The 13,126-nt window shown below is 40.5% G+C and overlaps 1 protein-coding gene across 2 annotated transcripts; it reads right to left on the reverse strand.

Moving 5' to 3' along the window:
* Nucleotides 1–4,985: 4,985 nt before the first annotated feature.
* LOC115167507 (low choriolytic enzyme-like) lies at nucleotides 4,986–9,036 on the reverse strand. Of its 2 annotated transcripts, XM_029721963.1 has the most exons (9): nucleotides 8,949–9,036; nucleotides 8,799–8,838; nucleotides 7,089–7,166; nucleotides 6,848–7,000; nucleotides 6,605–6,722; nucleotides 6,262–6,440; nucleotides 5,806–5,887; nucleotides 5,525–5,649; nucleotides 4,986–5,260 (listed from the first exon to the last, which is right to left on the reverse strand). In XM_029721963.1, coding segments are annotated over exons 1-9 (846 nt in total). In that variant the 5' UTR covers nucleotides 9,018–9,036; the 3' UTR covers nucleotides 4,986–5,258. The 2 variants fall into 2 exon arrangements, with proteins under 2 accessions (XP_029577823.1, XP_029577822.1); XM_029721962.1 differs by lacking the exon at nucleotides 4,986–5,260 and having other exon boundaries at nucleotides 5,517–5,649.
* Between the last annotated feature and the right edge of the window lie 4,090 nt (nucleotides 9,037–13,126).

Genomic DNA, 13,126 nt, shown 5'->3' on the forward strand with positions numbered 1-13,126 from the left:
TCTTGGAGCTAGGAACACAAGCATTTTGCTACAACCACAATAACATCTGTTAAATATGTGTATGTGACCAATACAATTTGATTTGATTTATCATTTATTAAACATAATTTATTCACATTAGTTGACTTTATTATTTAATTACAAGTCATCTCATCTCTACACAACTAGTGCCTATGCTTTCTGACAAAATCACAATTTGAGTAGTTCTTCAAAGTAAATAAGCATACTTATATGACTGCGGAATACCAACTATCAATCACATGGATCAGGCATTTTCAGGCTCAGGAAGCAACTGCTTTCTAACCCTCTCGATCTATTGTTCTTTCTTCTCTCAGTCTCCGAGTCTGCTCCTCAAAGACCAAACAAGTTTAAGCGGGCACGCAATGGATTATGGTCATTGTAGTTAATTACCACATTTCCTGTGCTAAAATATGTAGAATTCTGGCCTGTTGGAAACTACAACTCCCTACTACATCGCACCTCAGTCAGTTTCTCAACCCAGGCAGAGGACACCATCATCAGAGCCAGGAGACCCTGGCTGTAGGATAAAAGGACTGTAGGATACATGCAAACACAAAGGGAAAACCGTTAAAACCAGCTATAGTGTTAGTCATTGCAGCTCACACACATACAGTACGAATACTGAGCACAGCGCTTACCTCAGAGCTCTGACAAGGAATGGGTGAAATAGCAGTAGCTAGGCTTGTTTTTTATACTCTTTCATCAGGCATATACAAGTAGATAACGGACCCCCAAATAAGTGAATACGGGCACAAAAATATGCTGACAGGTCAGGACATTTTGGCTTGAGTCGAGGTTGCTGCAAATCAGGTGGGAGATCTGTAGGAAATCCTTGAAACGTGTGTGAAACATGACGTGTGAGTTGTGCATGTAAACATTTTGTACCATGACATCATATCATGGCTAAATATGTATGACCTTGAGGATTTCCAAACAGGTGTCCCCTTCTCTGTGTGTCATTCTTCCTTTTCAGGATGCATATAAGTAATTCAATTAATGAAGCCTCATATTTAATGTTAGATTTTTCTTCTGGTTTTATTCATTCTATTTATTCACATTCAGAAATATTAGCTATACATTGAGGTGTGACAGTTGTGTTATAAGTGTACAAATGTACTGATGGATTATTTTGTAATTTTCTTATTGAACAATTGATTTTTTAAAATCAAAATCACATGTTGGCAGTCTCCAAAAGTCCCCTCAAATAACATTTTAGTATCACTACTTAGGATAAGACCCAGATGCAGACAGTTCGAATTGCAGATGTTTATTGACAAAACAGGGGGCAGTCAAACAACAGGTCAAGGGCAGGCAGAGGTCAGTTATCCAGAGCAGAGTCAGTAAGGTACAGAACAGTAGGCAGGCTCAGGGTCAGGGCAGGCAGAATGGTCAAAACCAGAAGAACCTAGAAAACAGGGACTGGAGAGAACAGGATTACGGGAAAAAACACGCTGGTAGGCCAGACGAGACAAGACGAATTGGCAACAGACAAACAGAAAACACATGTATAAAGGTACAGGGGATAATGGGGAAAATGTGCAACACCTGGAACGGGGTGGAGACAAGCACAAGACAGGTGAAATATATCAGGGTGTGACATTTAGTAATTTAGCAGAAGCTCTTATCCAGAGCGACTTACAGAAGTGAGTGCAAACTTATTAGTTCGCACTCGTCCCCCGTGGGAATTAAACCCCTCAACCTTTGCATTTCAAGTGCAAGCTTCACCAATTGAGCCACAAGGGACCACAATAATAGCTTGTGAATACTTCTGATGTAATATCGGCTGCTGTGAACTCTTTGATGGCAGCCCAAACACTCAATCACGTGTCAGTGGGTTCTCTCATTCAACATAGATATTACATTTACCTGAACACATAGCGTAATGAAAGAGTCAAATGTTGTGCAGAAAAGTAAAAAAGTTTAAAAAAAAGTAGCAATCTCTCCTTACTGTTGTGTTTATATACTCAGTCTTTCTCTATGGTGGCCTGGTTTAGTCATTTGAACGTGTGCAACAAGAACAGACTGGAGAAGATTGTGAAGGTTTCCAGCAAGGTCATGTGCTGTCTGACAAAATCACTATTTTAGCAGTTCTTCAAAGTAAATAAATCATACTTACAGTGTCTGCGGAAGGTATTCAGACCCCTTGACATTTTCCACATTTTGTTACGTTACAGCCTTATTCTAAAATGCATTTTTTTTTTATCTTAGAAATCTACACACAATAACTCATAATGACAAAGCAAAAACTGGTTAAAAACAGAAATACCTTATTTACATAAGTATTCAGACCATTTGCTATGAGACTCGAAATTGAGCACAGGTGCAGTCTGTTTCCATTGATCATCCTTGAGTTGTTTCTACAACTTGATTGGAGTCCACCTGTGGTAAATTCAATTGATTGGACATTATTTGGAAAGGCATACACCTGTCTACAGTATATAAGGTCCCACAGTTGACAGTGCATATCAGAGCAAAAACAAAGCCATGAGGTTGAAGGAATTGTCCGTAGAGCTCCGAGACAGGATTGTGCCGAGGCACAGAAGGGTACCAAAACATTTCTGCAGCATTGAAAGTATCCAAGAACACAGTGGCCTCCATCATTTTTAAATGGAAGAAGTTTGGAACCACCAAGACTCTTCCTACAGCTGGCTGTCCGGGCCAAACAGAGAAATCAGGGGACAAGGGCCTAGCTCAGGGAGGTGACCAAGAACCTGATGGTCACTCTGACAGAGCTCCAGAGTTCCTCTGTGGAGATGGGAGAACCTTCCAGAACCATTTTGCAGACTTGTCAGGACTAAGGCAAAGATGAACGGAGCAAAGTACAGAGAGAAAAACCTGCTCCAGAGCGCTCAGGCCTTCCGACTGGGGTGAAGGTTCACCTTCCAACCTGACAACGACCCTAAGCACACAGCCAAGACAACGCAGGAGTGGCATCGGGACAAGTCTCTGAATGTCCTTGAGCAGCCAAGCCAAAGCCCGGACTTAAACCAAATCGAACATCTCTGGAGAGTCCTGAAAATAGATGTGCAGCAATGCTCCCCCATCTAACCTGACAAAGCTTGAGAAGATCTGCTTTAACAAATTACTCAGCAGAGGGTCTGAATACTTATGTAGATGTGCTATTTCAGTTTTCATTTTTTTATAAATTAGCTCAAATTACTAAAAACCTGTTTTTGCGATGTCATTATGGGGTATTTTGTGTATATTGATGAGAAAAAAACGATGTAATCAATTTTAGAATAAGGCTGTAACATAACAAAATGTGGAAAAAGTCAAGGGGTCTGAATACTTTCCAGAGGCACTGTTTATGATCGCCTGCTTTCTTCGCTCAGACTCTTAATTAGTAGCTAGTGTATTAGCAAAAATTGTGATAATTAGCTAACCCCTTTAATCTGTGGTAACTAGCTATTAGTGTTAGCAAGTAATGTTAAACACTAGCTAGCTATTATTATTATTAGCTAGCAGTGGATAACATAACTAGCTAAGCATAAATTGAATAAATCATGATAATGATGATAGTACAGTTATGTGTAGCAAGAGTGTCTGCTAAATTGCTAAATTCCCATGAGGTCTCAAACTCCAGGATGGGAAAATGCTTGACAAGAAAGACACAGAAGAGGACCATCTATGTTAATGTTGTATTTTTAAATAGTTCATCTGTTTCCAATTTATATTCTGACTTGTAATGTTAAAAAGGGGAGTAAAACAAACCCCCTGTTTATCTGAATTAGCTAGGCTACTCACTATACCAATGATAGGCTAAAATTGTTTTCCCAAAGTGTCATTCTATTAAATTACATTTTGTTCTTACTATGTATTGCTTGTTTGAGGAGATTAAATGCTGTTATAAATATTTGCAACTCATTCACAAGTTGGCAGAAGGTTTCCACTGCCTTTTAAAGTATGTTTTTAGAAGGTATAAATATTAGTCCACCTAACTCTTTAATAAATTGTCAGTAGGTTTATACTTTCTTTAAATATATATTTTCAGCAGTTATAAATGTTGGTAACTCATTTGTTCCTGGTCAGTGGATTGCCACTTTAAAACAAGGTATACTTTTAGCAGTTATAAATGTTGATGAATCAGTTATAAATATTCATAGGTATGTCACTTTAAAATAAGATATACCTTATTAGGTACATGTGAGTAAGTCATTTCTAGATGATTTTAGAGTTCACTCAGAGCTTAGATATACTGTACTTATAGGCAGTATTGGGTAATCATCGCGACACACATGAGAGAAGATTCAACACTTTGTTAAACATATTCAGTCAGTGCGTGGTGGGTGTGATAACAATAATATTCAACGTTGTGAGAGGATACCTCCTCCACTGTTTCACCAATCAAAGGTATTACCTGTGTTTATATCATCTGGTAAGAGGTAATATATTAGGAATGATTGAATAATGTACATTTGACCAGGGCATCAAAAGTGGGTCAAGACACATCATTAAAACCATCCTCCTCTGTTCATGGAACAGAACACCAATGCATCACACCAAAAAGTGAGAAATAAAGTTGCATGACAATATATAAAGGTTCATCTTAATTAATGGTTTATAATGCAAAAAAATGCATTTACAAATGCTGAAATAATCATTAATAACCTAATTATACGCCCTTTATAAACCTTTTACAAATGGAACCATGTTGTAAAGTATTACTGGACACTCACTCTACAACGATTTTAAGCTCATGTCGTTGTTTCAGACTTCCAAAATGCAAAAGTAACAGAGTGTTAAATTTGCTGTATAATACACGATATTCTGTGCGTGTGGGAGTTGGGACATGTGTTATTACTGTAGTCTTAGGTGAGATAGCCTTGTTAACTCCCCTAAAAATATACAGAAGGTTTTTGTTTTACCCACTAATCCACTTGCACACCTGTGCACGTTATAGGATAATCACCATCAATGTACCCTTTGCAATCAGAAAAATAAACATAAACCATAACAAACGTAGAACGGGCTATCAAATACACGTTGCTACACATGTTTATTGTGATAATGTTTCAGTAGACTACAGTACTTTGCTTTGCCATACCAATGTTCTATCTATGATAAGCCATAACAGATCTGATATACGGATACAGATCTGCATCTCAATTCATTCTATCAGCATAAATTATCATTTGTTTCTTATATTCATGTTCAAAGTTGAAAAGCAAGCTATAACTGCAGTTACAATCCTCAGCAGACGCTCTACCGTCGCACTTTTCAAATCAGTCCACCTGCTTTCCTAATAAAAGAGAAGGGAAAAATAAAATATTTTTAGAATTGACATGCTGTATTTCTGCCTTTTGAGTTGATGGTGCTCAAGGCTTTAAAAAATAATCTGTACACCAATTTATAACAGTATAAATACAGAATATCACTCAATTCAATTCAAATACTAGATTCCCAAATATCTCAAATTGATTGAGCAACGGTATCGTGAAGCATACAGGCAGGTATAATAATCACAACAGTTATGATAAACAGATCTCCTTAGAAAATCACTTACAGCATTTATAGAGACGATTGATCCGCAGAATGTCCATAGGGCTCATCTGAGTTGCCTGGCCAATAACTGCATTATTGTCAGGGATTGGAAGAATGGTGGGCTGATTGTTCTTGGAGAAGGCAAACCTGGAACCAGACAACATTGGGCAGAAAGCTCGCACACCATCAATTGCAATTAAAGGATGACATGAGTAGACTATGAAAGGTCAAATTATTTTAGCCATACAACATTATAGCTGTTATTGCAGTAAAGAAAACCTTTCCATTATGTCCTCAACTTACCTTGAGTATTGCATGACAGAATTATAGTCATATGGAGTCCCCAAGTTTATCGTGTCGACCTTGTCGAAATTGGATTCCATTCCTATGATGGAAAATGCATGATAAATCATTTTCTTACACAGTATAATAACTTTCATGAATAAGTCACGCTTATAAAGAAATGCTTTACAGATTATTATGAATGTTATAAATGCTTATTAATTGAAAAGCTTATAAATCCATGTCAGTGTTTCTACATGTTTACAAATAATGAAATACTAATGTATTATTATAATCAGATAGTAGTACACTAAAGTTTACATTCAAGTTATTAAAGTTTTACTAATATGTCTTACTCAAAATGGGCAGGAATAATATTTACATATCTTGTAAACAATAGTATTTATTATTTACCTACAAAGTTATTTAAAAATATATATTATAAATTCAGCATCTGTGGATGTAGAAAGCACTAACCAGGCAAAATGTTCTGAGTCAGGATTTGAACATGGCTGTCACGGTCAATGCGCGAATGCTCGTGGTTGAAGCCCAAGGCGTGCAGCAGTTCATGCTGCACCACAGACAGATGGACACATCCGTTCCTATTCAGAGACACCACCTGGCCATTTTTCTGGCGTCCAACATACGAGTAACAGCTACAAACAAGAGTGTATACGGAAGAAATAAAGGTCATTTCTAAAAGTAATAAAGTGTTGTTTTTTGTAGCAATAACAGTAAAGTAAATTGTCATGTAAACACTAAGTAAATAAGAGTGGCAGAAGACAAGTATAACAGGTCTCGTAATGTGCAGCGGTCATACCCTGACAGAGACTGGATGTCCACAAAGTCCCTCTGATTGGTTCGGGGAAAGAATCGGACGCAGGTTGATGCTGCAAAGGTTTGCAGCCCACCTTCAATAACGGACCTCTCCCGGGGCGCTGCTCAATGGAGCAACAAGAAAGTCAGAAACTCAATACACACACGCACACACAGACTCATATAGTATAGTAAAACCAAACCATTAAGCTCAGAAGAAAATAATTTCAGAGAAGAAAATATTTACAGTATTGATTAGAGATCACATAGGGCACGTAAACGTTCCCATTAGAGGACTTCGGCCATTTGCAGGTGTGAGCTGTGCAGGGGTCAGCGTTCATGAACCCAGTATTTACTGCAATATCCCCAAACATGACTAGTGGCTCGTCAAGTCTTTTCCCTAGAAAACAACACCAAGTGAAGGTTATTATCTGTGTTTCATTCTCGGTGTCATTAAATGCAGGGTAGGAATATACAGGCTGCCTTACCAAGATTTCTGTTGGCCTTCTCAATGAGCGTTGAAGCAAAAAAATCCTCCTCTTCAATGCTATTGGTGCGGGTGCTGTCTGCGGAATGGGATAAAAAAAATTGCTTAAATGCAACTGTGTCCCTAATATTACAATAAGATAATATGTTGTACCAGTCAAACGTTTAGACACAGCCACTCATTCAAGTGTTTTTATTTTTCTCTTTTCTACATTGTAAAATAATAGTGATGACATCAAAACTATTAAATAACACATATGGGATCATGTAGTAACCAAAAAGATTGTTCAACATATTTTATACTTGAGATTCTTCGAAGTAGCCACACTTTGTCTTGACAGCTTTGCACACGCTTGGCATTCTCTCAACCAGCTTCACCTGGAATGCTTTTGCAACAGTCTTGAAGGAGTTCCCACAAACGCTAAGCACTTGTTGGTTTTCCTTCACTCTCATCCCAACCATCTCAAATGGGTTGAGGTCGGGGGATTGTGGAGGCCAGGTCATCTGATGCAGCACTCCATCACTTTCCTTCTTAGTCAAATAGCCCTTACACAGCCTGGAGGTGTGTTGGGTCATTGTCCTGTTGAAAAACAAATGAGTCCCACTAAGCGCAAACCAGATGGGATGGCGTATTGCTGCAGAATGCTGTGGTAGCCATGCTGGTTAAGTGTGCCTTGAATTCTAAATAAATAACTGACAGTGTCACCAGTAAAGCACCCCCACACCATCACACCTCCTACTCCATGCTTCACGGTGGGAACCACACATGCAGACATCATCCGTTCACCTTCTCTGCATCTCACAAAGACACAGCGGTTCGAACCAAAATTCTCAAATTTGGACTCAGACCAAAGGACAGATTTCCACCGGTCTATTGTCCATTGCTCATCTTTTTGGTCCAAGCAAGGCTCTTCTTATTGGGGTCTCTTAGTAGTTGTTTCTTTGCTGCAATTCAACCATGAAGGCCTGTTTCATGCAGTCTCCTCTGTTACTTGACCTCTGAAGCATTTATTTGGGCTGCAATTTCTCAGGCTGGTAACTCTAATTAACTGCAGCATAGGTAACTCTGAGTTTTCCTTTCCTGTGGGGGTCTTCACGAGAGCCCGTTTCATCATAGCGCTTGATGGTGTTTGCGACTGCACTTGAAGAAACTTCGTCATTTCTCTTTTCTTGTTTGAGCTGTTCTTGCCATTAATTGGAATTGGTCTTTTACCAAATAGGGCTATCTTCTGTATACCACCCCTACCTTGTCACAACACAACTGATTGGCTCTAACGCATTAAGAAAGAAATTCCACAAATGTATTTAACAAGGCACACCAGTTTTTCAAAATGCATTCCATGTGACGACCTCATGAAGCTGGTTGAGAGAATGCCAAGAGTATGCAAAGCTGTCATCAAGACAAAGGTTGGCTACTTTGAAGATTCTCAAATATATTTTGATTTGTTTAACACTTTTTGGTTACTACATGATTCCATGTGTTATTTCATAGTTTTGATGTCTTCACTATTATTCTACAATGTAGAAAATTGTGCAAATGAAGAAAAAGCCTTGAAAGAGTAGGTGTGTCCAAACTTTTGACTGGTACTGTACGTCATATACATTCTAACAATGAATGATTAATAAAACCAGGTTTAATTTATGGAACATGATATTTAGATACATAATACAATGTCAGCAACTAAATGTTTATAAAGACAGGATGAACACACCAATTTCCATGTCCTCTTCACTCCTTTCAAGTGAAGCTTTCTGTATGCCAACAGCAGAAGGAAATATGCAACAAAATAGGTTAAAATGTTTAAAACGCAAATAATTCATCATGCACAGGGTTTTCCCAATAGTCTCAGATAGACACTTACCCCTGTAGATCGGCCCTGAACTGAGCAGAGAACGGCAATGAAAATGGTCAGCACAAAGACGGGTGCCATGGTGAATGACTGCAGGATGCCCAGGATCAGTCTGTTGTGAACATGATAGACGTGCAGTTTTTATACTGTAGGCAGACAGATGCGGTCGTTCCTCAGAATATTGGTACATTTCAAAAAAGCATCAGATGTCAACCAAAGTCTTGCTTCAAAAATTTCTCAAACATGGGGGAGTGTGGTTTTGTGATGTACAGTGAGTGTGATAATATTGCATACGCCTACATGTCATTGGTAATTAATAAGTGAAATACTATACAACTGTACAATAACGTACAGATGCCACTGAACTCAAATATTGAAAACTAAAGTGCATGTGTAAAGGAATAAGTGCACTCAGGTCACACAGTAATGAGATGTGTCATTTTATTTTCACTTGTAAGAGGACAGAATAGTAACCTACCCGATTTCTCAGGTGGACATTCCATATGCCCCATGTCTGATATTTGGACAGAAGAACCAGAGTTCCTGAGGATGCTGATGGGGATGTAGTTTTGATGCAGTGAAGTTGGCCATTGTACGTGATTAAATATGTTGATCCTGTTTTACTGGCAGCTATATATGTTTTCATTATATAGTCACTTAAGGACTTGGTCATTAACATATACAAACTCTATTGCAGTCTAGTTTGCAGGTTACGTAGGTATCTGTCACGTCCTGACCAGTAAAGGGGCTGTTTGTTATTGTAGTTCGGTCAGGGCGTGGCAGGGGTGTGTTTGTTTTGGGTTGTCGGGTATTGTTCTGTTTTTTTTCTACGTTGTGTATTTATTTGTGTTGGCCTGGTATGGCTCTCAATCAGGAACAGCTGTACATCGTTGTTGCTAAATTGGAGTCATACTTAGGTAGCCCTTTTTCACCTGTCTTTTGAGGGAAGTTGTTTTTGCACTGCTAGGGTTAGCCTGCAATACTGTTTAGCTGTCGTTCGTTTTCTTGTTTTGTGTAAATGTTCTAATAAAAGTATTATGAGCATTCACGTACCCGCTGCATTTTGGTCCAATTCATACGACACCCGTGACCGTATCAGTGAACGTTAAGCAGACATGACAGATGGCCTGTGGCAGGTTGAGACTTAAGCAAACTCCCAAAAGGTGGTTTATGTTATGAAATCAATGTTGAAATACCTTTTTGCTTTGTTCCTGTATTGTTTTCATGGAAACTGTTGCATAATGTTAGGAGGTTATGTTTTACGCTTGATAAGGCATGTTATCTGACCATGGGAGTTTGTTAACACAGACTGAAAAAGATAGCACATTATGTTGTCATCATATCAAACCTCTACCATGTGAGAGACAAACATTTTTTTTTTACAAAATGTAAGTGAATGTCTTCAGTTATTTGCACAATGTTGGTGTCTTTGCACACTCACATGAAGAAACTCCAGACAAAACACAGACAGTAACTGTCCCGAGATGCTCTTGATCTTGTACAAAGGTACATCAAAGACCAAATAAAATATAGAAGATGCATTAAAGATCACATGAAATCTAAATTAAAACCGTTTGTCAAGGCGAGACCCAGATGCAGATGGTTGGAGTCTTACAATGTTTATTAATCCAAAAAGGGGTAGGCAAGAGAATGGTTGTGTACAGTCCAATAGATACCGAAGGGCAGGCAGGATGGTCAGGCAGTGGTCAAAACCAGAAAGACTAGCAAAAGAAAATAGAAACGGAGTACAGGGGGAAACACGCTGGTTGACTTGACTCCCTGCCTGTGCCATTAAACCCCTACAACTCATCCAGAACGCCGCAGCCCATCTGGTGTTCAACCTTCCCAAGTTCTCTCACGTCACCCCGCTCCTCCGCACACTCCACTGGCTTCCAGTTGAAGCTCGCATCTGCTACAAGACCATGGTGCTTGCCTACGGAGCTGTGAGGGGAACGGCACCTCCGTATCTTCAGGCTCTGATCAGGCCCTACACCCAAACAAGGGCACTGCGTTCATCCACCTCTGGCCTGCTGGCCCCCCTACCTCTGCGGAAGCACAGTTCCCGCTCAGCCCAGTCAAAACTGTTCGCTGCTCTGGCACCCCAATGGTGGAACAAGCTCCCTCACGACGCCAGGACAGCGGAGTCAATCACCACCTTCCGTAGACACCTGAAACCCCACCTCTTTAAGGAATACCTGGGATAGGATATAGTAATCCTTCTAACCTCCCCACCCCCCCAAAAAAATATATAGATGTACTATTGTAAAGTGGTTGTTCCACTGGATATCATAAGGTGAATGCACCAATTTGTAAGTCGCTCTGGATAAGAGTGTCTGCTAAATTACGTAAATGTAATTATTGACTAAACATACAAGACGAACTGGCACAGAGAGAAAGGAAACGGGGATAAATACACTGGGAAAATCAGCGATACCTGGAGGGGGTGGAGAAAATCACAGGGACAGGTGAAACAGATCAGGGCGTGACAGTATTGCCCCCCCCAGGGATGCCACTTGGTGTCCTACCTGGGTGCATACCTGGCTGACGGCGGAGGAAATTGGCGATGAGTGCCGGGTCCAAGATGTCTTTAGCAGGAATCCAGATCCGGGCCATAACCCTCCCAGTCAACCAGGTACTGGAAACACCTGCCCCGTGGTCGAACCCTCAGGGGGCATCTCACCGTATACGCTGGCAGGCCATCGATTACCCTGGGGGAGGGATGGGCCTGGAAACAGAAGACAAAGGTCAGTGAGACACGGGCTTAATTAAGGACACATTGAAAGTAGCGTGGATACGGAGGGTATGGGGTAACACAAGACAGCAGTGGAACTAAGGACTCTAGAGATGAGAAAAGGACCAATGAAATGGGGAGACAGTTTGCAGGACTCTAACCGCAGGGGCAGGTCCCGAGTGGAAAGCCATACCCTCTGCCCAATGCGGTGGCGGGGAGCTGGGGTCCGGCAACGGTCCGCTTGTCGACGATACCTGGAGTTGGTCTTGAGAATAACCGCCCTGGCTCTTCTCCAGGTACGTCGACAGCGGCGGACAAACATCTGGGCCGAGGGTCCGCTGACCTCCTGCTCTTTTTCTGGGAAGAGTGGAGACGGATACCCCATGGAGCACTCGAAAGGGGAGAGTCCAGAGGCAGAAAAGGGTGTTCTGGGCATACTCCACCCAGACCAGTTGACGGCTCCAGGTAGTGGGGTTGGTTGAGACCAGGCATCTCAAGGTGGTTTCCAGGTCTTGTTGGCTCGTTAGGGCGATAAGGGAGTCGAGGTCCACCGGCAATTCCCGAGCAGCTACCTCATCCTTTACCTCCTCAGATAATCCGTGAAGAAAAGTATCGAAGAGACCCTGATTCCAGGCACTCTCGGGGAAAATAAGCGACACCTGGAGGGGGTGGAGACAATCAAAGGGACAGGTGAAACAGATCAGGGCGTGACACAGTTAAGTTTAGTTTAATTAGTAAAATAAAGGTGAAACCTAAAGTGTTGAAAATACAATGTAAAAACTAAACAGAACTGTACATGAAGTAATAGTCATAAAAAAATGCATACTTTAAGCTATTTTTCTATCTTAATTACTTGCTTGTATTTGTGTTGGAAATGTATCTGCCCATCTACACACATTAGGAATGGCAACTCTCCTATTTGATGCTAAAAATAATTCCACAAAGGAACTAAAACATCAATCTAATTGTCACGTCCTGACTGGTATAAGGGGTTATTGGTTATTGTAGTTTGGTCAGGATGTGGTAGGGGGTATTTGTTTTATGTGGTTCGAGGTTTAATTGGATATGTATTTATGTAAGAGGGGTGTTTGATTTATGTGTTCCGGGGTTTTTGGGTAATGTTCTTGTTTTGTATTTCTATGGTTTTCTATGTTGTGTATTTCTTTGTGTTGGCCTGGTATGGCTCTCAATCAGGAACAGCTGTACATCGTTGTTGCTGATTGAGAGTCATACTTAGGTAGCCCTGTTTCACCTGTCCCTTTGTGGGAAGTTGTATTTGTGCACTGCTATGTTAAGCCTGCAGAACTGTTGGCTGTCATTCGTGGTTTCATTTTGTTGTTTTTGTGTGGTGTTTGTAATAAAGTAAATATGAGCATTCACGTACCCGCTGCATTTTGGTCCACTTCCTACGACAGCCGTTACAGAACTTCCCACCACCAACGGACCAAGCAGCGGGCCC

Source organism: Salmo trutta, chromosome 29 (assembly GCF_901001165.1).
Source record: "Salmo trutta chromosome 29, fSalTru1.1, whole genome shotgun sequence".
In the NCBI taxonomy this organism is placed as follows: domain Eukaryota; kingdom Metazoa; phylum Chordata; class Actinopteri; order Salmoniformes; family Salmonidae; genus Salmo; species Salmo trutta.

Coding starts and splice junctions, on each gene's coding strand:
- LOC115167507 (XM_029721962.1), bottom strand. CDS start 9,017: ATGGCACCCGTCTTTGTGCTGACCATTTTCATTGCCGTTCTCTGCTCA. Junction 8,839..8,948: donor TTCAGGGCCGATCTACAGGG/GTAAGTGTCTAT, acceptor GTTGGCATACAG/AAAGCTTCACTTGAAAGGAG. Junction 7,167..8,798: donor TGAAGAGGACATGGAAATTG/GTGTGTTCATCC, acceptor CCCATTCCGCAG/ACAGCACCCGCACCAATAGC.